This window comes from Podarcis gaigeae, assembly GCF_964106915.1.
Source record: "Podarcis gaigeae genome assembly, chromosome: 7".
NCBI lineage: Eukaryota > Metazoa > Chordata > Lepidosauria > Squamata > Lacertidae > Podarcis > Podarcis gaigeae.
In genome coordinates this window covers 24,459,813-24,483,191 of record NC_139683.1, presented here as the reverse complement: position 1 = coordinate 24,483,191, position 23,379 = coordinate 24,459,813, and the positions used below count along the sequence as shown (strand labels likewise).

Genomic DNA, 23,379 nt, shown 5'->3' with positions numbered 1-23,379 from the left:
AACAACTAAGTATTCTAATTTGTTTTCAGGCAAAGACTTTTGCAAGACCATCAACCATGGCTGTGAACATGTTTGCATGAATAATAACAATTCATATTCCTGCAAATGCCATGAGGGATTCATACTGGAAGAGAATGGGAAGACATGCAGAAGTAAGTCACCAGATCTTTAGTCTTTGTTTCGTTCTTCAGATGTCCTTTGATTCTTAAAGGAAAGAATCCAGCATTGTAAAAGTGCTATGAAATCTGAGGTCATGAAAGCTGGAAAATGTGTTTAAGAAAATACAGGGTATCTTAGGAACCAACAGTAGGAGCCAGCAATAGGAAACAATAGTGGCCTTCCTTCGGAATCAATAAACATCTACAATTCTTTTCCAGCATTGGGAATGGGACTGTTCCAACTCAGATATTTTGCAGTATAAACAGTGACAGTCCTCTTAATGCTGCACAAAGGTGACCCCCGGACCCCTGCAGATTCAGGGTTGTGCCTTGTTAGGCTGATAGGGTTGCAAAGTGGATAGGCTATTGGATTAGGACTAAAGACACCTTGGTTCAAATCCCAGCTCAGCTTGAACCTCACTAGATTATTATGGACCATTCTGCCTAACCCACTTGTGGGACAAGATACTTTTTCTTCTGCTTTTGGAACAGAAATCTTCTCATACTACAGGAGCTGAGGGAACCAGTCTGGTTTACCTTGCCTGGCGAATCCAGCTAATCTCTTAGTCAAGGCCTTTCCAAGTCCTGTCTGGCTTTTAAAACTGATAGGTTCTATCTTGACTGGCTGACACTTTGCCCGGCCCTGTTTGGCTGAAGGATCTCCAGAGATATGACTCAAGTCCATCAGTCACAATTACAAATTGAGGGTTCCCTAACATTAAAGACGGCGGGATAGTCTGTGCTTATATGGAACACAATGTGTGTTGTGTAAATGGGAGTATATATGTGCACATTTCAGGCAGCAGATTTGGATAGTTGCTTTTACCATCCACTTCTTTATTCTAGACAGAATGTATGTATGTCAGATTCTGAAGGAGATAGCAACCAACTTTATTGGTTACAATAAATAAATCCTAGTAGTGTGCCCACATGAACACTGTGCTGCCTGTATTTTAATTTGTCTGTGTTCAATTGCAAATAACCTGGCTTCTTACAGCATTCTCAGTTATGTCTGAAATATGATGGAAAGCTGGGCTGATTTCTCCTTTTTAATTTATTTGCTGTCAGTATGGGATTTTCAGAATGGAATAAAAGGTCTTTATTCACCCTTAGGTGATAGACTGAGTTTATTTCACTGTGCTTTTGTTCTTACATTGCTGTTTTATGTTCTTTCATTGTGTTTCCAAAAAAACCCTGGTTTTGATTTTATTTATTAATTCTTCCTTTCCCATTTTATTTCCAAAGGATGCACTGAAGGCCCAGTTGATCTCGTGTTTGTGATAGATGGATCAAAAAGTCTGGGAGAGAATAATTTTGAAATTGTCAAAGAGTTTGTTTTGGGAATCTTGGACACTCTCACTATATCTCCCAAAGCTTCACAAGTTGGTTTGATACAATATTCTACTCAGGTTCGCACCGAATTCACACTGAAACAATTCAGCACCGCCAAAGACATGAAGAAAGCAGTGTCTCAAATTAAATATATGGGGAAAGGCTCCATGACTGGACTTGCCCTGAAGCAGATGGTTGAGAGAAGCTTCACAGAAGCAGAGGGCGCCAGACGCCTGTCAGCAAACGTTCCCCGAGTGTCTATTGTGTTTACAGATGGACGGGCCCAAGATGAAGTTTCTGAATGGGCTGCTAAAGCAAAGCAAAAGGGTATGATGGGATTATACGTACAATTATAAGCAGGAAGTCTGCGAAAGTGCTAGTTACGCGTGTGTATTTGCACCATAACTATACAGGCAATGACCACTTTGCCCGGGAGTTGCATTCCTGAGTCCTGTGCATACCGGCAGAGCATTTGTGAGCCCCGAATTCACCTAAAATGGTTGTTGCCTGTGTATACAGTTTATTGTGTGCTTGCACCAAAGAGGGGATCCTGAGAGCCAGTGTGGTGTAGTGGTTAAGAGCGGTGGACTCGTAATCTGGGGAACCGGGTTCGCGTCTCCGATCCCCCACATGCAGCTGCTGGGTGACCTTGGGCCAGTCACACTTCTCTGAAGTCTCTCAGCCCCACTCACCTCACAGAGTGTTTGTTGTGGGGGAGGAAGGGGAAGGAGAATTTTGGCCGCTTTGAGACTCCTTTGGGTAGTGATAAAGCGGGATATCAAATCCAAACTCTTCTTCTTCTTCTTCTCTTCTTCTGAGGTAGGGGCTGGGGAGAAGTTCGATTCAGTTCACAGTTTAAAGGCCAATCTACCAAATTCACATTTTCCAAAACAATATGAGAACTGAAACACAGGTATCATTCAAAATTTGCACTTATCTGAATTTTGTGATGCAGGGTTTCAGCCAAACAAAAGTTTACAAAATTGCATGTGTGCATTAAAGTGTTATCGGTTAAAAATAACATTAACAATATGGGGAAATTGCTTTTAAAAATGCGCACATGTAAAAAAAAATTAGGAGAAATGTGCACCAGTATGCAGGAGAACTTTCATAACAATTTATAATTAGGAAAAATGAGAGAGAACTGAAATGGATGACTCCTTCCACCCCAAGTCTTAGGGTCATCCCTGACCACTGGTCCTGCTAACTAGGGATGATGGAAGTTGTAGTCCAACAACATCTAGGGACCCAAGGTTGAGAAAAGCTTCTTTAAGCAATGAAAATGTAAAAGGACCCATGGATATATATTTTTTTGTACACCAGAGTTCTTGAGACTAGAGTAGGCACTCCCAAACTGCAGCCCTCCAGATGTTTTGGCCTATAACTCCCATGATCCCTAGCTAACAGGACCAGTGGTCAGGGATGAAGGGAATTGTAGTCCAAAACATCTGGAGAGCCAAAGGTTGGGGATGCCTGGACTAGAGTTTCCAGATTGAAAGCCAGTGTATATGCATATGCCTTTCAATTTTTCAGTGGCACGTAGCACTAAATCACAATTTCTCATTGCAGGCAAACTTTGGGTAATCTGGTTTATTCAAACTATGGTTTGTCCATAGCTTAAACCAGGCATAGGCAAACTCGGCCCTCCAGATGTTTTGGGACTACAACTCCCATCATCCCTAACCACTGGTCCTGTTACAGATAGGTAGCCGTGTTGGTCTGTCATAGTCAAAACAAAAAAAATTCCTTCCAGTAGCACCTTAAAGACCAACTAAGTCAGCTCTTGGTATGAGCTTTCGTGTGCATGCACACTTCTTCAGATACACTGGTCCTGTTAGCTAGGGATCATGGGAGTTGTAGTCCCAAAACATCTGGAGGGCTGAGTTTGCCTATGCCTGGCTTAAATTAACCAAAGATCCTAGTTGTCAGTTGTAAAGGGGAACTTGAGTTAATTTAAAGGCAGTTGAAAAAACCTGATCTCCTCTTGGCTGTGTGAGAGAAGGGAAGGGGATGGGGAGCACATGAGGCCAAAGCTCATCAGTGCTTGCTTCTGTAGTACTAAGCTATAGTTTAGCATTACAACATGACAGGAGACAAGCCACAGGTTCCACTCCCCCCCACCCCCTTCCTCAGCCCTGCTATACATCCCATTCCTGGCTTGCCTGGAGTTCTGATAACTTACAGCAAGTTGGAGAAGAGAGATGAGCTGAGGAGGCTGGGAAGAAGCCACATCTGGACTTGTCTCCTGCCTCATTAGCAGATTTAAAGGTATATGCCTGTTGTTCTGGCTTTCAGCCCAGTAACCTAACCTGAGATTGATGAGCTGCACAAGTTGTGGGACTCGAAACATTTGATACATTGCTTGGAATTGGCCTATGGTGAGTTATCTTCTGAGGCAGAGGATACATTTATGATCCAGGCCTAGATTTACTTCCAAAGACATACAGTGAAGTCATTCATCAAAAAATGGCACATGCTGCTGCTTTCCCCATTGACAAACATGCCAAGATTCTGCCAGAAATGAGCCCTATGAGTCAGTGCAACCCCAGAGGAGCCAATAAGAGTTGTGCTCAGCATGAAGTTTGGTCTGGAATGTTTCATTGTTGATATCCCACCTTTTAAAGAACAGAGCCCAGCATGGATAGTTCATTCATGAAAATAAAGCAAGAATTTGGAATGATATTTTTTCTCCTGGCTGACGATAGGCTATTTAAGGGGATATTGGTGCAGGAATTCAAAATGGAGAGGACTTACATTGCCCTCCCCCCTGGAACAGAAGCAATGAAAAAATGTAGTAGACATGCAAGTTGTTGCTGAATGTACTCACCGTTCCCAGGGGTGTCCACAGAAATAAGAACTGACAAGTGCAGCAATCTTTTCTGATTTCTGAAGACTTCTTCAGTAACAAGGATATCCTTTAAAGTGAGGTAGCTAGGGACGCAGGTGGCACTGTGGGTTAAAGCCTCAGTGCCTAGGACTTGCCGATCAAAGGTCGGCGTTTCGAATCCCTGCGGCGGGGTGCGCTCCCGCTGCTCGGTCCCAGCGCCTGCCAACCTAGCAGTTCGAAAGCACGTCAAAGTGCAAGTAGATAAATAGGGACCGCTTACCAGCAGGAAGGTAAACGGCGTTTCCGTGTGCGGCTCTGGCTCGCCAGAGCAGCGATGTCACGCTGGCCACGTGACCCGGAAGTGTCTCCGGACAGCGCTGGCCCCTGGCCTCTTGAGTGAGGCACAACCCCAGAGTCTGTCAAGACTGGCCCGTACGGGCAGGGGTACCTTTACCTTTACCTTTAGCTAATGGATGGTCCTCCAGATGTTGGAATCCAGCTCCCACTAGCCCCAGCCAGCATGGCCAGTGGAATCATAGAATTGTAGAGTTGCAAGGGACCCCAGTGGTCATCTAGTCCAACCCCCTGCCTTGCAGGAAATTCAGGGATGATGGGAGTTATAGTCCAGCAATCCCTGATTTAAAGAATGACCATGGATCTACTTCTGTTCAAGAATATGCTATGCAATCCACAATTAAATTAATTAAATACAAGGAACTACTTGATATCTATTTTTAAAAAAACAAAAAACACCAACATTATTGATAAGTCAGATGTGCCTGAGAGGATTTTTCAAATGCAGAGCAATCTGGACAAGTAATAATTGTTCCTTTTAAAAAAAAATTAACGTATGCTATCCGTGATGTTTCTGGGTTACTCAAGCCCCAGATTGATGCCATATGAATGGACAAAATTTTAGCCTTCCACAAATGGAAGAGCTTCTCTCTGGTTGTTGTTGACCTGCAACAGTGGAATACCCTCACTGGTCCCTCATTATTAATATTCACGGGGAATTTTAAAACATGCCTGTTTACCTAGATGTTTGGTGTCTGAAAGATATTGTTCGTGGCAACCTTGAAATTATTAGCTGTGAGGTTATATAATTGTTTTAAGATGTTTAAAATATTTTATTTTTAGTTCAGTTATACTGAAATCCTTTGGTTGAGATTCTGGAATCTGAATGAGGTGATAATGGGTAATGAATAAATAGAGATTTTAAACAAGACTGGCCAGATATAGTCAACTGAGCTATCACCTGGAATAAGGAACATGGCAGCCACTACAATTGGGCATCAGTCAAAGACAAATCATGATTCAACTGAATCCGCTTCAGTTTGTTGGGAATAACTTGCCCCATTGATTTCAATGGCACTTAAACTAGTGCATGAATCATTGCTGCTGGGGGAGTTTTAAAACAAAAGTTTCTGAATGCAAGTCCTGTCCCCATATCAGCACTGATCTCCATTCCTGCAGAATTATCTTGCGTTGGTGTAAGGGGTCATGAGTAGCATTTTCCTTTCCATTGACCATGCTGTGCCTTAACATAGTATCGTTTGACCATAACCAATTTATTTTTTTTTAGGAATCACAATGTATGCCATCGGAATAGGGAAAGCAATTGAGGAAGAATTACGAGAAATCGCTTCCGACCCTCCAGACAAGCATATTTTCTATGCAGAGGATTTCAGTGCCATGGAAGAGATTAGTGAAAAGCTGCAAAACAGAATCTGTGAAGGTAATAATTGTCCCAGATTCAGTTTTCTTGTATGAATATTTAATGCAGACAGAAGTTTGTGGCCTGGCAGAACTGATCTAACCATTTGTCTTGAACATCTGCAGAAATCACAGGGATACGTGTAAAACACAATGACCAATGAGCCACTGGGAAGAGTAAAATTTAAGCTGTTTATCACTCGGGGAATATTTGACTTTATTCTAACGCCAGGGACATATATAATCATTTCTACTACTTCTGCCAGTTTAACAAGTCATGTATGAAATGTACAACTCAAGAAACCCAGGAGAACTGGCGACGCCCTCCCCTTCCTATATACTGCAGAAAGATCATCAGTACTGCTAAAAAACAACTACACCATGCACGATCCATTCCTTTGGGGATATTTGGTAATTTATAGTTTTCTGTTAAGATGGCCTGTTGGTCAGTATTAGTCACATCTGAGGGAATATGATGGAATACAAGGGAAGGACACAGGCAGCACTGAGAGGCAACAAGGAGGAAGTCACAGTAAAAACATATTCTTTGACATAGTGATTTTTAGAATAAAAATGAGTAGACAAATTCAGAAATGAACGACTCCAGGCTTGAAGTATTTTATTCCAGTTCTTTGAGCCATGGATCTGGCTTTCTATTGCTTATTTTCATTTCTTCCTGGCGGCCACTATTCTCTCAGGTCAGCTGCTAACATGAATGTAAACCCTGCACTGGCTAGGAGATGCATTCAATTTATCTTCCATATTCTCTCCCACGTTCATTACTTGCATTCATACATGACACAAATGCTCAAAAGAATCTCAGTTGCGCTTTTTAGTGCCATGTATGAAAATGTCCCAATAAGAGCTGGAGATAACTAGTGCTGGGTCTATTTTGAAAACCCAGGTGCTTATCATGCTGCCTGGCATACACAATTCTACTTCTTACCAGGATTGTAACCGATTAAACCATTTTTTAAAACTAAAGCTGTCCCCAATTAATTAGGGAGCAGATTGAGGGTTTTTAAAAATATTTTAATGCAATACTTTTAAAAAACTGTAGACTAGCAAGCACAATCTTTAAAAGTGGTGTTGCCCCCTCTCTTCTCTCACCAAGTAAGAATCCTTCTAAGATGACACATTCATGCATAATCTAAAATCAAAGTACAGTGGTACCTTGGCTCTCAAACTTAATCTGTTCCAGGAGTCCGTTCGAGTCCTGAAACCATTCGAAAACCAAGACGCAATTTCGATTGGCTGCAGAAGCTTCCTGCACTCAGTTGGAAGCTGTCTCAGACGTTCGGCTTCCAAAAAGCATTCACAAACCAGAGCACTTACTTCCGGGTTTGTGGTTTTCGGAAGCTGATTTGTTCGACAACTTAACCATTCAAGAACCAAGGTACCACTGTATGCCCTTCACTTCAGAAAGTTTGGGTTGGATCCAATGAAAGGAGTCCTTGTGTCAGCTAAAGGAGCACTTCCATTAGAGAAAGCCTCCTTACTTAGGAAGTTCCTTCTGTCAGAGGCAGAGAAATTTTAGGTCCAAACTTCTTTGGGAGGCGGGTGGCGCTGTGATCTAAACCACAGAGCCTAGGGCTTGCCGATCAGAAGGTTAGCGGTTTGAATCCCTGCGACGGGGCGAGCTTCCGTTGCTCGGTCCCAGCTCCTGCCCACCTAGCAGTTTGAAAGCATGTCAAAGTGCAAGTAGATAATTAGGTACCACTACGGTGGGAAGGTAAATGGCGTTTCCATGCACTGCTCTGGTTCGCCAGAAGCGGCTTAGTCATGCTGGCCACATGACCCGGAAACTGTCTGCGGACAAATACCGGCTCCCTTGGCCTGTAAAGCGAGATGAGCGCCGCAACCTGAGAGTTGCCCGCGACTGGACCCAATGCTCACCCCTTTACCTTTAATAGAGTATAAGATGCTTCCCTATGCACCTCCAGATAATTGACAAATAACCCACTTTGCATCACACCACCGTCAGGTATCTTATATATTTTGTGTGTGTGCTTTATCCCTACACTCACAATTGTTTCACTTTTTATCTGTGGCAACCTCTGCAATAGGAGGAATATTTTTCATACTCTCTGAAGTAATACATGTTTCTGCAGGCAGGACCATGACCTCCCAAGCACATATGCATATATATATTCAATGATGACTTAGCAAAGAACAAGCAGTAACAACTGAAATGATCCTGTTGAATGATTTTCTGTTGTCCAAAAACAATTCTAGCCATCTAAATCTTCCTGAAATATCATTAGTCTTCCTGGTTTATTCTAGATCATTAGTATGTTACAGACTTCTGCAATATATGCTGTTTTATTTCATGTTGACAATATTTTTTCCAGGTCTGAAAGGCCATCAGGATTTGGCAGCAAATGTCCTTTATTCAGAAGATTTACATTCTCAAGGTTTGAGATTCTAAGTCTGTGTATCTTCCATTTCCAGCTCACCTAGTTCTCCACTAAGCATTTGTCATTCTCAATCATTTCTTGAAAAAGTAATATTGGGCCACTTTCATTGTAATGCTGTTGCTAAGCTCGTTTTTAAATATTTGTATCAATATAAAATGAGTGTGAATCCATATGCAACATATGCTCTTGGTACTCTTTTCATAACCTTATGTAGAAGTTCAGGCACACAGGCAAGTATTTTAAAAATTATAACATTTCAACTAAATCCGTTCTTTAGTTTTGAAAACATACCATGCATGTTATATATTATCTCTGTAAATCTGGGTTAATCTAAAAGCTTTACATAAGAAGCAAACTGAGGAATTATCTTTTTAGCACAGTGTACTCAGTCTTCTTTCACTAAAATAAAGACACAAATACACAAAACTTGTAAAGTAAAAAGCTAGATGGCAATAAGGAACAAGAAAATATGTAAGATACAACGTGGCTTACTATATTAAATCCAGTTCTGTTCTTTATGTCTCCTTACAGAACCTGAAGTAGCTACCCTAGCAATCAAAGACGTTCTTGCCTGTTCCAATTTTGCAGTACATCACAAGTATCTCTTTGAAGAAAAACAGCTGCGATCAAAAGTAGCTTCAGGTAAATCTACTTTCATTCTGCACTTTAGCATGGATATTATTCTCTGACACAGGAGGACCCCTCCTCAGTTGCAATCCCCACCTACAACTGAAGTAGTCCATTCCAGACACACACGTACTTCAGTTTACCCTACTGTTAATTCATCACAGCCAAGTGTGAATCTGAATGGAGAGGAGGGCTCTGCTGGATCAGCTTGGATTTGTGCTGAATTCAATTTTATCAATGCTGTCAGTGCAAAAATGATGTCCACTTCAAATAATCCCAATCCTGATATATATTTTTTCCAGCAGGCTATGCACTTCTTGTCCTGCATGATTGCCAACCCTCAGAAGGGTTGTACGGATTATACAGAAGTTTCTGTTTTGATCCTGCTATGAAAGTGACTATAATCTCAATTGTAGAGCCCATGCTTTGGCATGGAAACCTCCCTCCGGAGGTTGTGGGCACTTCTTTCTTGGAGGTTTTTAAGCATAGGCTACAGATGCTTTAGCTGAGACACAGATGTTTTAGTTGGGATTCCTGCATTGCGAGGGGTTGGACTAGATGACTCTACAATTCTGATTCATGTTTAAATCTTGTCATCTCCATTAAAGAGCATTAGATAGCAGATACTTGCAACCATGGAGAACTGCCAATAGTCAGTGTACTTGAATAACACTGAATGTAGAGTAAAAATTATGTAAATAGGTGAATAAATCCATCCTATGGGGCAGCTTCTCAAGCTTCCTTGCTGAACAAATTGGTGCTTGTATCCCTGTCTCTTGGAAGAGATTAAGGGTTCATTGGATTAAAGTCCTCAAACTCATTGAAGGTGGAAGTATTTCCTCTGCCCCAACTGGAGCAAATCTTATGGAGATCTAAGATTTATCTGTCATGGACTGTCCTTTTAGTATCAATGCATTACTTTCAGTCATAGAGCAAACATGAATAAATCTAATAAAAAATGGACAGGCAAAATGTTTTTCTCAACCAGCTTCATAAGTTTCCTGTGTACTTCGTTGTTTTTTGTTGGTGACCTTCATTATGTTAAATAGGACAGATGCAAGTGAGTGATGTTTCTAGCATGGATCTGTATTTATTTAGTTAATGTGTTACAGTATGGTTTTCTAAACCTCTCCAATCTGTTTTTCAGGAAATCCTTTAGAAGACAAGAAAGACCCATGTAAATGTGAAAACTTTATGGCGTTCCAGAATTTTGCAAATGCTGAAGTTAAAAAACTAACACGACAACATATCCTTTTTTATATACCTATTTCATAAATTCTCAGCTTCTGAAAAAGTAATACAGCAAATCCTCAATTGACACGCAGAGTTATAGTTAAATCACATTTAGTCTTTAATAGGATGCAAATCCTGTTGGTTGCAATCCCATCTACTCTAAATAGCTCAACAGCCAGCATCCACAGTATTTTGGGAAGTGGGGTGGGAGAGAAAGGGCATCCATAGCTTTTCCTATTCCACTAGAACCTCTGCTTTTCATTAATGATGTAAGGACTTTTCCTCTGAACCCCCTTAGCCTGTTGAACTGTGTCAGGGAGGCTGAGATCAGAGGCACAAGCAGTAGCAGCTGGGCAATTTTAGCTTACCTAGCGGCTTTCTGAAAGAATGTTAGTGGTGATAAATGTGGAACACAGGCTCCCTCTAGTGGCCACACCAAAAATCAGAACTGTGCCCAATATATAATGCAGTTTCAATTCAGAAAAATAAAGAATATAGCGAGCTTTACAATATCAAATAGGTAGTTAGGCCTGTGCCTCATAGGCTACTTCAATCCACAAAGGTGCATCACCTGCGTAGGGCTTACATGTGCACTTTACAAATGGGTGACACAGTTATTTCATGTAGTGATAAATTCTTGGATGATCTTTGAGGAGTACAAATGCAGCCCAATCCAGCCAAGAACACGCAAGTAAGAAGTGTGGGAAACAGGCTAACTCATCTCTCATCAGTATATCTAGAAGTGTATTTGCAACAGCATAGCGGTACTCTCTATTACAGCAGGAGCAGGCCTATTGCTCTTACCCTTGACAAAGGCCTACCTAAGCCAATATACTGTTATACACTGTGCTGATCTTCATGCCTCTGGGAAGACCAGAATCAGGACAAGTTACTTCTACTCAACAGCCTTATGTGGGATCCCCCTTAAGTACAAGTTGGTTGAAAATTTCTAACCATTAATACAGTGCTGCTATAGTCTATACTTTATAATATTATAAAATAAGAGTGAAGAGGTGTTTCCTTAATTTAAGATTACTAGAAGAAATGTCAAAAAGAATGGAAGCCCTGGAAAATCGATTAAGATACTGATGGCGTTCTCAAAAGTATGTGCTGAGTTGGATATTTATACATATGAAGAGAGCAAATCTAAGCTCTGTAAAAGAGCCAGTCTCCTGCTGGAAGAAAGAATTTATGGTTCCAGTACTTCAAGACTGCATTTTTGTATTGACTGCAGAAAAAAAATGGCAAGATTTAATTTTTTATACAATTGTAATATTTTTATCAATTGAAATAAGCTATGAAATAATAAAATGGTGCTTTTAAAAGAACAGTTTAAATTGTTTAGAGACATTCAAGGCCCTATTATATAGTCTTTGCTCTAACTGAGACAGTGGAAACATGTACATGTTACCAAGCAGCTTCCCAAGCTTGTCCTAAAATACCAATATGGGGAAAGATGCTTTAACCCTCAAGGGAAAAATAGTCTGAGGCACTGGTGGGAGGACCTTGGCTAGCAAGTTTAAGCACACACATGCACCTCCCCCTGACAAAAACCCCACTCATGTTAACCAGTAAACCCAGGTTTTGGATACTTGTGGTATTGTAACATGCAGTACTACCCCAAAGCTGAATCTCAGCTTTGCTATCCTAAAGAACATGGTACTAGATGCAAGTACACTCTAAAAATATCAGCCAATAGGGCAAAAGAGGGGATGATCGCTTAGTACATTGAGAAAATGGCTTTTATGCCAGAATGCACATTTGGGTTATTGTTACAACTGCACAATTCAGCATTAATAGTCTAAGAAATACAGGCAGCTCCAACTCTGAATTACGTAAAAAGCGAAGCCAAAATCCCAACAGTCTTGTTTCCTTCCCAGTATCTAGTTTTTTTAGTGGCTTTATCTCAAGCTACTATCCCAGACGCCTTTCTGCTGCCAAGAAAGAACGTTACTGATTCCAAGACCTCTTGGCTTCTGGAGCTTAAAAAGACATTTTTATCCCAGCATTGTAAGAAACAGAAGTGCCCCTGAAATCAAAGTTCTGATCATTTGAGAATTTATATAAATACTTTTGGTTGAGCCGCGACGATAAAAATAAAGCTTCTTCTAGAGCCCTTGGAAGCCACCTCTGAATATTTCTGAAAACATTTGATTTTCACTTATGATTATCAGACCAAAGGCTGATAATTATTATTATCTCCATTATTTTTGAATTTTAGAGCAGCAACCAGGCCACTTACCTATTTGAATACAGAACCCAGAAGCCCCATTTTAAATTCTATTTAATTTTTGAAACTTCACCTTAGGGTGAAGGGAAGGTAGCAAATAGTAACCATCTTATATCATTTTCAATTGATAGCACCCTTGTTTGCAAATTCATACCTTATTTGCCGCAGGTTTGTATGGCAAAGCCAGTAATGTTACCAGATGAAATGGGCAGGGTATCATGGTAGACAACCCAAATTCACAAAACTCACATTAATATAAATTCTGTTAAGCAATTGCCTCCCTTTCTCACTGAGTGACTATTGACATTTTTGTTGCCTGAACTAGTTTTGAGCCAAGTATGATAAAACATTCTGCTTTCACAGCTGCAAGGCACTACATTCTAGAGGGTGGAGAATAAGGTAGTACAACTTCTACTAAAGATGCAGTCAAAAGCACATCAGCACTCCAAAGTTTGTGGTAACATACCCTAGACCTGGCTTCCCCAATCTTGTGGTCTTCGTGTTTTGCAACTATGAATATATGCAACTCAAGAAAGCTCCTGCCAATGGTAGATTTGTAACCAGTTTTATTACACAAAATGTAAAGTTCAGCAATATCTACTTCTCACTGGTTTGCTCTGGCATGCTTCTAATGATGTCAGAATCACCTGTTGAGAGGGAGAAAAGACATATTTTAAAAAACACTATAGCAAATAGTGCTGCACAATTAATTCTTCGTATCAAGATGCCAACAACCCATTTTTCCTTTTAGATGAACATTTTCCAGCATAAATTTTATATGGGGAAGTACACTCTAAATATGTTACTTGCAGTTAAAAACCAGAACTAGGGAGGCAAATCTAGCTCTGGGGACACACTACATAGTTATAATATAGCGAATGTCTAGCCTGCCCTGATCACTGAAATATCAGGACAGCGAGAATATTCGCAGTGCTTTAAAAGTTCAAAATGCAATACCTTAAGGAGTAGATTGAGAGTAATGGCTTTTATACAGTATGATATTACTTAAACCGACTAGATATTTTGAAGACGTTGGAGTGGGTTGGATTCTATGTATCTCCAGAATTAACTGATTCAGACTACAATATAATGCAAGCTCGGTGAAGTTCACTATGATTTAGCTCTAAAGGGACTGTGCTCTCTAATAAATATATGAAGAGCAGGGGATTTAGAATCAGGACAATTTCCAAAGAGTGTAATGAATGGACTTCGATAGAAGTAGATCACCTTAAGACTCTTCAGCATATCCAAGGGTATTGTGGTACCAAATAAACACATACCTGGGTCAATGATGGCAAGTGTACACACTCTGTAGTACTTTCCACAAGCTGTACCCAATTCAATATTGTTACCGCTGTAGTGGTGCACACCAGTTTTGGCCAACATAGCATAGTATTCAGTTTCTGATTTCCTGAGAATTAAACACACACGGAAGCAAAACCAGTTTAAATTTATGGGTTTTAATCTACAATACAGGCTGGAAATTTCACATGAGCACTAAACATTATTCCTCATGATTTCCTCATTATTCTTCATGATTTATCCCTGCAACCTTCTACTATCTAGATAGGGAGTCTAGCAGCTATGAAGATATCTTTGTTTTATAAGGGATTATAGAACATTACTATGCCATAGCAAAAATAGTCATGTTTAAGTGCTAAATCAATATTTTCAGTACATTTTGGGTCATGGCATCAAAGTTTATTTATCTTCCATTTACCAAGAGCAAAAATATGAAGGTGAAAATGTGGCCAAGTCTACATACCTACCTTCATCATTACTTGGAGCAACTTATTTTATAAAATTATTTTAGTGAGAGATTACACCTAAGATTAACAGCACAATACTATGCACGCTTGTCAAAAAGTAATTCTAACTTAGTTCAATGGGGCTTGCCCCCACGCAAGTGTGCACAGGAGTCCCACTTAAAACAATTTTTGGTTGTTATTATTATTAAACCCATGCCATCTAAACAACATGCTCAATTTGTTTACAAAATCTCAAATTTTCAGTACTATAGATCACTGTTGCCCAACTAGGGGCCATCATTGTTTGCCTAACAGGAGGCCACAGGTGAAAATAAATTGGGGGCCACAGCACGAGACCAGGACTACAGAGGGAAGTGAGAAGTGAAGAAAAAAGAAGTCAGGAAAAGGTTGAGTAACTGCTGTAGATAGAAACTTACCTTAGAGCTGGGCAGTTGTTGGCTAGGATGACCAACTTGGCTTTGCCCTGTCGGATCATTTTCAGAGTCTGTTTGTATCCCAGTACATATTTACCACTTTTCATAACCAGCTGAAGTCTAGAGTTTATGGACTCGAGGGACTTTTTCTGAAAGAAAATGTTGAGGTATGGCAACTTCAAAATGATTCCAGCGTTTATGAATAATGAAGTTCTATATTCCACATGTCTGGGCTTATTACACTGCACGCATCTAAGAATATGTATCACACAAAACACGTCAAATAATGCATAATGATGATGAACTTGAATGTTAAAAATTATTAGATTTTTTGTTTTTTTAATTTTTACTCTTAAAAATAATCAAGACAGGAGTTATTTGTACATAGCTATGTGTTTTAGCTCTTAAACCAGGGTCTTAGGAAGAAAATGGAAAAACATCCCCAATGAAAAATAGTATTTAAAAGTTACAGCTTGTTTCTTATAACATACAACTTACATAGCCATGCTAACAGGATATATCTCTTAAACTGTAAGTTACTGACAATTTTGAACATATTCCTGCCCTCACATATTGTCTCTGCTTTCTAAAACTAAAACCCCTGAATTCTATCTCTTTTATACCCAAGTTTTTAAAAAATTACTTTAAAAACATGGTAATCTCAGTGGGCCTGGGTTCTTACAAAGTACGGGAAATCTGCAGCCTTATGCTGACAGAAAATGCATGCCTCACCCCAAATTTATACACCTGTCGTTCTCGAAAACAATTCAACTTCACTGCCATTTGATTAAGCAGAAAAGTTGAGGCCACATGCAACACCACTCTCCTGCAACCTTATATTCAACTCATCACACGGAGAGATAAATTCATATAAAGCCACCATTGTGCAAATAGGCCACAGGCAGCTCCTTATGTATAGAAGAAGAAAAACACAGCAGTACTCCTTGCACACACGTCTACTAGCAAAAGCCTAGGAAACTAACACTGAAGTACTGGATTGGCAAAGGCCTATGAGCTGCAAGGAACCAAGAACATACTCTTTATGAAATGCATACCGCTCCACCGAATAAGCAAATAAATCACATTAGGCTGTGCTTTCATGCAAGACAATATTTTTTTAAAAAACGCGATCTATAAATTAAAACCCGACAAAGATTAAATAAAAATTAATGACTCTACAACCAGGTTTGGCCCCAAGTTTCACAAGCTCCTCGCCCCGAAGATCACCCTCCTCTCCTCCCGTTTCTGCCTTTCCCCACATGAGGCCCCTTCCGCCCTCCTGCTGCCCCCCATGCCCGGCTCTTCCTCTCACCGTCTTCTTGGCGGCCACCATCCTGTCGGCTCACGTCGGCTCTGCCGTTACCTGCGCCAAGGAAAACGGGGAGGTGGGAAAGAGAGAATTAATGTCCCACCGTATCCAGTCCCACCTGCTGCGCCCCGCGCCCCGCGTGAACTCGGCTTTCCCCCCTCACCCGCCTCCCCTCACCCAACTCCGCGGAGACCCGCTTACCAGAGAGGCACCTCCAAGATGGCCGGGCCGCGAGGAAAGGAAGGAGCTCCCGCAATGCAACGCGCAAAACCACGCGGCCCCCGGCCGCCGCGAACGGCTAAGCTCGCGAGAGGAGGAAATTTCCGCCCACTCCCCGTGGCCAATTTCCCAAACGGGAAGTGCGTTGCGTGGAGCATGCGCATAAGTCTCGAGATGGTACCATAGAGACAGAAAAAAGCCTATGACAGGCCTTCTCGCCCGACTGCCGAGAACGGCTGCGCTGGCGAGAGGGGGAAATTTCCACCCACTCCCCGTGGCCAAACGGGAAGTACGTTGCGTGGAGCATGCGCACAAGCCTCGAGATGGTACCATAGAGATAGAAAAAAGCTTATGACAGGCTTTCTCAACCTTGGTGCCTCAAACCGTGTTGGGACTACGCTCCCCATCATACTTGATCCTCTGTTGTAGTCCAGCAGCGTTTGGAGACCCAAGGTTGGTCTGGAGAAGGCTGACCGAGAAGAACTGTAACGGCCATTCTGAAAGGAGTTTGAGGCGGCTCCCTCCATTCAGGCTTTGGAAGACGAACGGCGACGTCGTTACGTTTTCCTATCTCTATGCCGCACTTGGCCTGAGCAGCCGCCTCTCTTTGCTTCTCTCCGCAGAGAGCAAGCTTTGTAAATGAGAGGGAATCGAGCCATCCTCGGGGCGTGGCCTGTTAATTTAGGCTGCAGTTGTGCTTGAAAGGATATGCTCAAATAAAAAGGCATATAATTCAGGTGTTGGGTGGGGGGAGTCTTAATATGGTCAAAGAATGTATTGTGAAGAAAGACATGGCTGCTTAAATTAAAAAAAAATGTAAAACATTTTACTCTGGAGTAAACAAACGACTTAATTCAAAGCAAAGCAGGGCTCACTAGCACTTAATCTTGAAATTCTATTTTCAGTGTAGATGGGGCAACAAGTACACCAGGCCACTGAACTTTGCCGCTTTGTACTTACCTAGAATGATTTCAGCTTTGGTGAGAACGTGTACAGTGGAACCTTGGTTCTCGAACGGCTTAGTTGACGAACAAATCGGAACCTGAATGCTGCAAACCTGGAAAAGTTCCGATTTGTGGACTTTTTTCGGAAGCTGAATGCTTCCATTCTGAGTGCTTCCGCTGAGGACCCGTGCAACACACTGGTGATATTTGGAGCTTATATTTGACAATTTTGTTTTTGCGAGTATTTTGGTTAATTTGTTTTTGTGACTCTGTGGAACCCAGTTCAGCTACTGTATTTTCAAGAGCCCTCTTGCAATTTGATTGTGTGACTGTGCAAAAATGGATAAAAGTTGCAAAGGCAAGAGAACCATTAACAGAGCAACAATAGAGGTGAAGAAGCAAATTATTTCCAAGCATGAAAGTGGTGTCCGTGTAAGTGATCTGGCAACGCAGTTTGGTATGGCCAAATCTACAATTTGTACCATCTTAAAAAATAAGGAAGCCATTAAAGGAGCCAATGTTGCAAAAGGTGTTAAAACACTCACAAGGCAACGAACACAGACAATTGAAGAAGTGGAAAAACTGCTTTTAATATGGATAAAAGAAAAACAGTTGGCCGGTGACAGCATTTCTGAGAGCATGATTTGTGAAAAAGCTTTACATTTGCATGCTGAACTCATCAGAAACACTCCTGGAGCAAGTGCTGAGGGTGAGGTTTTCAAGGCAAGTAGAGGTTGGTTTGATAATTTTAAGAGGAGAAGTGGCATACATAGTGTGGTGAGACATGGTGAAGCTGCCAGTGCCAACAAATTAGATGCTGACCGATTTGTTTTGGATTTTAAAGATTATGTTGAGTCACAGGGTTTCATTCCCCAACAAGTTTTCAACTGTGATGAGACAGGCCTCTTTCGGAAAAAAATGCCAAAGAGGACCTACATAACAAAGGAGGAGAAATCATTGCAAGTGAATAGTGATGGTGTGGAGGACCACAAGACTGAGCTCGCCACAGAAGAAGAACAGAACATTCTGACGGAGCAGCAACAGGCCGCAACTGAGGAAATACCTTCAGAGGAGGAGAGCAGAGAAATTGTATCTACTGCACTGATCAAAGAAATGTGTGCAAAATGGACTGAAGTGCAAAGTTTTGTTGAAAAATATCACCCTGATAAAGCTGCTGTAAGTCATGCCGCCAACACTTTCAATGATAATGCTATGTCTCACTTTAGACAAATTTTAAAACATCAGCAAAAGGAAATCTCAACTGAAAAAAATTTAGGGAGGAAAAGAATCAGCGGGTCTGAACCAGGTGTCAGTGGTGTAAGAAAAGCAAGGGAAGGAATTGCAGGAGAGGAGTCACCGATTGTGATTCTGGAAGAGCACCCTGACCCTCCATCCAAACAATGACTTATCATCCGTGAAGGTAAGAAAAAAAATTACATTTTCATTTTTATCTACAATACTGTTTTATTTTACAGTTCAGCACATTGTTTATTGCTTTCATTTTATGGATCAATGGTCTCGTTAGATAATAAAATTCATGTTAAATTTCTGTTTTAGGGGTTGTTTTTAAAAGTTTGGAACAGATTAATCCTTTTTGCATTATTTTCTATGGGAAAGTGCGCCTTGGTTTTCGAATGTTTTGGAAGTCGAATTAAGTTTGAGAACCAAGGTAACACTGTATATTCAAATCAGTGGCCCTGTCATGGGCTCTCACATGACTCCACAGTATGCCAACATTTTCATGACTGGTTAGAACAACACTTAGCTGCTGTCTCCAAAAAGTCTCACTTCTACCCAAGATACATGAGTTCCATCTTTATCACCTGAACAGGAGATACTTAATGCAGTTTCTATAAGGCTTCAATTAATTCCACTGTGTCAACAACCTAAGACTAAGCCAGTCTTTGCAAGCAATTCAGTTTCTGGACACTGCAAAATAGCACAACTTTCTGCATTTCCTTTCCATCTGACCTCACTGTTTACAATTCCCTACTCCCTTCGCTATGTGTATATATAGCTGCCACTCAGAAAAACACTTCATATATTTGATGGCGTGGACTGTAGCCCATAAAATCTTAATGCATTTGTTAGTCTTTAAGGTGCCACACGACTCACTCTTGTTTTCTTTATAATCTATTGCTATCAAAGATGGCAAACCTGGGGATAATTTGTGCTTAAATTTATGCCACACAAAATGCATATTTCTCTCACATGGATTTGATTTGGCTTCGTTTAGACTTATAGTTCAGCTGTGTTTTATCAGTGTGGACATCCTAATCTTTGTCATACCCTAAAAGCTGCCAGAGCTGTTTTGACATGCCCTATAAACAGGCAGATATTAAACTTATTGCTTTTGTACATTTGCACCCTCAGACAAATGAGAAAGCTTTATTAGAATTCCATTCTGGCACCCACACTAATTACTCTTCTTTCTATGGGTATTAAAAGTGGCAGTCTGAGCTTTATGATAATGATCATATTTAAAGCAAGTGTAAACATGGTCATTCAATTTTCCCTGGTTCATGCACTGTCCTATTCATTTATTGTCGGGAAAACAACTATGCCTCATTGTTCCAAAGCGAGCAAATCTGGTATTTGGGATACTAACAAGGTTGGCATTTGCTGAATCAGCATCGACATTTCTTGTCACTCAGCCATCCAATCAAAAAACAGTTCCAGAACAAAAATGGATAAAGGAATGAAGTCCGCTGGAGGGCAGAGGAAAGCCTGATGCTTATTGTCAATTTGAGCATATCCAAAAACTTTCAATTTAAGCAGTTTAAACATGAGTAATACTGTTAGAAGAGTCACTCAAATAACACAAATGGAGTCCAGAGAGAAAAGAAATTGGTAATACTTTACAAGGGGAAACTGAACTATACAGAAATATACAGAGAAGTTTCTTAATTCAGATCTAGTACATAGGGAGGCATACAATTACACACAGGAGGAAACACCTTTGGACCTAACCAGCCAATCAGAGCTTGAGTTGCCAAGCAAGGATTGTGCCAATCTCACTGGTTGCTAGGCAACAACACCATCCGCTCTAGGTTGGCTAACTAAACAATTAACCCTTCAGTTGCTAACTGAATGATCCCTGCTGTTGCGTTTCTAAGAAATACAGTATTGTAAAAAGCCATGAAATTCTGGGCATTGTAGTTTGTTAAGGTTGCTGGTGATGTTAGCTGTGTGAGAGGTAAACTACAGTGCCCATAATTTTTTGAGAGAAAGAATGTGTTTCAAATGTGCTTTAAAGTTATAGTGCGTGCACAGCTTAGATTATTATGAACATATCCTCTTATTCCATCATATAATTGAAGGCCAGTCGTAGGAGATTCCTTTATAATAGGGGTGGGGAACCTATGGCCCTTCAACTCCCATCAGTCTAAGCCAGCATGGCCAGTGTTTAGGAATGATAAGAGCTTGTTCACAGAGCAGACCAGGGGAGGTGTGCAGAGGTCAGCAAGTTCCTCATTCCTGTCTTGTAGGCGGTGTTTTGCCCCAGGCCTGAGATTCCCCACCCAGCTTTTAGATTGTATACCTGCCCTGGTCTGCTCTGTGAACAAGCTGCAATCAGTACAGGAATCACATGTGCTTCACATGTGCTTGACATTTTTTTTAGAAAAAACCATTCTAGAAGTCTCTTTATTGCAATAATTAGAACAATTAGATACACAGCCTCTCATTTGCAGAAGTTAATGGGTGTCTACGACACAGATTCTTGAAGTCTGTTTGGCAACAGAAATGTGATCATGATTAGGTCTGTGGTTTCAGTAAGATTACTTTGACATAATGCGTTTTGATAACCTTTAATGGTGGTTGGATTTTAAGACATTTGAGGGCTTGCACTGTTTTCGCTAATGTAAGTAAGGTTTTAAATTTCTACAGTAAACGTGAAAGAGTTGTGCACTTTGTGTTCACTTATGTTTGCATTGCATGTAAAAGGTTTCTGGCAGAACATAAACAGCTGTTGTGTCTTACAGCTTTACACAAACTGGTGCCTAGCGCTGAACTGGTACTAAGTACTTGAAAGGGGAGAAACCAACACCCCAAAGGTGGAGGACTTTGAGGTCCATGCTGGATTGCCTGGAATGAGTGCTGAGGATCCCCTTGACAGACTGTCTGGTGAGCAACTGTCTGAAGAACCCTTTGAGCTATCAGAGGAAGAGACTGAGCCAGCCCTCAGTCCTGAATAACTCTGGCACCAATTGGACTGGGCACAGACTGAAGAGCAATGACACAGCATGGGTCTACAGACCCAGACGTACATGGTAAGCAATTTTTGGAACTCCTTTACTGCCAGTAGCTGGGGTTAGGGTGTTATGTATGAGTCGCACACATTAGCCTTCCAGTTGTAGGAAACAACACAGATATCTCTTCTTGTTTGTGGGATCCTTAGTCCTGCTTCCAGTTCCCTCACCTTGCTGAATTCACTGTGATGTTGAACTTGGGTGTAGTTTTGGATCACATTTTGGACCTAGCCTGATTCTCTGTGCTAGACTTTGGCTCAAGACCATAGCCCCTCAAGGACTAGCCCTGCAGCGTGACAGTTGTTTCATTTAACCAGTGTCCTTAGTAATTCATATCTATCCACTGGTATGTTGCAAATGCCACCACTATTGCATCATTTGGTGTTAAACAGTGACCAGCATCACGTGCTCTTTGACCTGATATAACAATTCCTTGAGATAGTCACAGAAGGAAACGTTTGCAGTGCAATCCTGTACAATTCAACTCAGAAATACGCCTCACTGCTTTCAGTGGGGCTTACAGGTAAAGGTCTATAGGAGAGCAACCTCATTTAACTAAACTTTAATTCGTAAAGTAACACCCCTCCCCAAAAAGCCCCCTAGGTTACAAAACTTATTTGCTCATTGTCAGTTCTTTTTCGCATTGTTTTGTGTGGAAACTTCTTATTTAATTCCACAGAAGTGCAGTCAAGATTATGGTTTGGAGGCACGTAGGGCCATCATCTTGCTGAAACTAAAATGGTGGGGGTCCAGCCAGTACCTACATGAGAGATTTCATGGGCAGCTTAAGACTCTGACTCAAAGAACATCATCCCCAAAAAATACATTTATCTATTGTAAATGTATTTTACCAAACTAATAAGACAATTGATAACATTCTCCCCTCAAAACACTTTGCTTTTACACTGAAAACAGCCCCGTTTGATTTATTTGTTGAGCCACAGTTTATGTGGTTTGTCATATGAAAACATCCACCATAGTTTCATAATTACAGTCGCTATGAAGAGGCTGCCAAGAAATGCTTTCTTGGTTGCAGGGGCTCATGAGAGCAGCATACCTTGTGGACTGGCATGGAAAATATGCCAATCTCAAGGAAGCCACCAGGAATGCGCAGGAAGCAGCAGCAACCTCACAGCAACCAAGTATGAGTACTGGTTATATAATGCATAAAAAGGCCATAATTACTTGTTTATAAAGTCTGTTATTTTATTGGTATTCTACTATGAATGTTTTACATAACTTTATGTAAACTGCTTAGAGTTGTTTTGGTTAGGTGGCATACAATCTTGTTAAATAAATACATGAATTTAAGCAAGGCCTATTAGGACTTGTATACTGAAGCCATTTAAAACAATGGAAACATGCAATATATTTTGTTGTGTGGCTGTTCTTATTTGTTCCTTTGTCAATTTTTAGTGTATTTCATGTTTCTCATATTAGTCACATTGGATTGTACAAGGAAAAGTAGGATGTATAAATACTTGAAATACTGTACATACATGCAGTGACTACGACCACCAGGTCGAATCCTGGCTAAGAAACAGGTCTTTCCTCACTGCCTGGTGTTTAAGTGGGGACAGAGTTTGGATGATATATAGCTATTTCTCTGCCAGTACTGTTGTGGAGGCCCTACCTTCATTCACACAGAAAGCGTCCAAAAGGGACAGAGCACCAGCGAATTTGAATCTGCTGGATCTGAAGCCCCACAGATCTGGAGCCTGATCTGGTGTAGCAAAATTAGACAAAACCACTGACCCGTTCCCATCTTGGGATGTCCCAATGGGTCTGCCACCCCCTTCTTCTTGACCCCATTCTTATTGGGTGACGTTGGGGTAGTCAATTATCTCTTCCTCACAGGGTTAAAATGTAAGGGCTGTGGTACGAATGAAATTGGGAGGAGGGGATTGAGACTGAAGGGACCACCTACCATTAAGAGTT

At 41.0% G+C, this 23,379-nt stretch overlaps 3 protein-coding genes across 5 annotated transcripts in view; 2 read left to right on the top strand and 1 right to left on the bottom strand.

The window, feature by feature from the left end:
* Positions 1-12,800, top strand: part of MATN2 (matrilin 2) — a 53,940-nt gene extending 41,140 nt beyond the window's left edge. For both annotated transcript variants that reach the window (XM_083749775.1, XM_083749776.1), the window contains exons 14-20: positions 30-152; positions 1,404-1,817; positions 5,900-6,052; positions 8,382-8,444; positions 8,979-9,089; positions 10,222-10,320; positions 11,344-12,800. In XM_083749775.1, the coding sequence (XP_083605901.1) occupies positions 30-152; positions 1,404-1,817; positions 5,900-6,052; positions 8,382-8,444; positions 8,979-9,089; positions 10,222-10,320; positions 11,344-11,396 (1,016 nt within the window). In that variant the 3' untranslated portion in view covers positions 11,397-12,800. The remainder of the gene's footprint in view (positions 1-29; positions 153-1,403; positions 1,818-5,899; positions 6,053-8,381; positions 8,445-8,978; positions 9,090-10,221; positions 10,321-11,343) is intronic.
* Positions 12,801-13,086: 286 nt separating this feature from the next.
* On the bottom strand, positions 13,087-16,338 carry RPL30 (ribosomal protein L30). The gene is made up of 5 exons (XM_083749864.1): positions 16,230-16,338; positions 16,032-16,082; positions 14,723-14,868; positions 13,818-13,948; positions 13,087-13,184 (listed from the first exon to the last, which is right to left on the bottom strand). The coding sequence occupies exons 2-5, from the start codon at positions 16,050-16,052 to the stop codon at positions 13,135-13,137; spliced, it is 348 nt and encodes a 115-aa protein (XP_083605990.1). The 5' UTR covers positions 16,053-16,082; positions 16,230-16,338; the 3' UTR covers positions 13,087-13,134.
* Positions 16,339-16,542: 204 nt separating this feature from the next.
* On the top strand, positions 16,543-22,752 carry LOC310849532 (tigger transposable element-derived protein 1-like). Of its 2 annotated transcripts, XM_083749826.1 has the most exons (3): positions 16,543-16,700; positions 17,153-18,611; positions 21,175-22,752. In XM_083749826.1, exon 2 carries the CDS (start codon positions 17,531-17,533, stop codon positions 18,593-18,595), a length of 1,065 nt encoding a protein of 354 aa, XP_083605952.1. In that variant the 5' UTR covers positions 16,543-16,700; positions 17,153-17,530; the 3' UTR covers positions 18,596-18,611; positions 21,175-22,752. The 2 variants fall into 2 exon arrangements, with proteins under 2 accessions (XP_083605952.1, XP_083605951.1); XM_083749825.1 differs by having other exon boundaries at positions 16,543-18,611.
* Positions 22,753-23,379: the final 627 nt, after the last annotated feature.

Coding starts and splice junctions, on each gene's coding strand:
- LOC310849532 (XM_083749826.1), top strand. CDS start 17,531: ATGGATAAAAGTTGCAAAGGCAAGAGAACCATTAACAGAGCAACAATA.
- RPL30 (XM_083749864.1), bottom strand. CDS start 16,052: ATGGTGGCCGCCAAGAAGACG. Junction 14,869..16,031: donor TGGTGGCCGCCAAGAAGACG/GTGAGAGGAAGA, acceptor ATTTTCTTTCAG/AAAAAGTCCCTCGAGTCCAT. Junction 13,185..13,817: donor ACTTGCCATCATTGACCCAG/GTATGTGTTTAT, acceptor CCCTCTCAACAG/GTGATTCTGACATCATTAGA.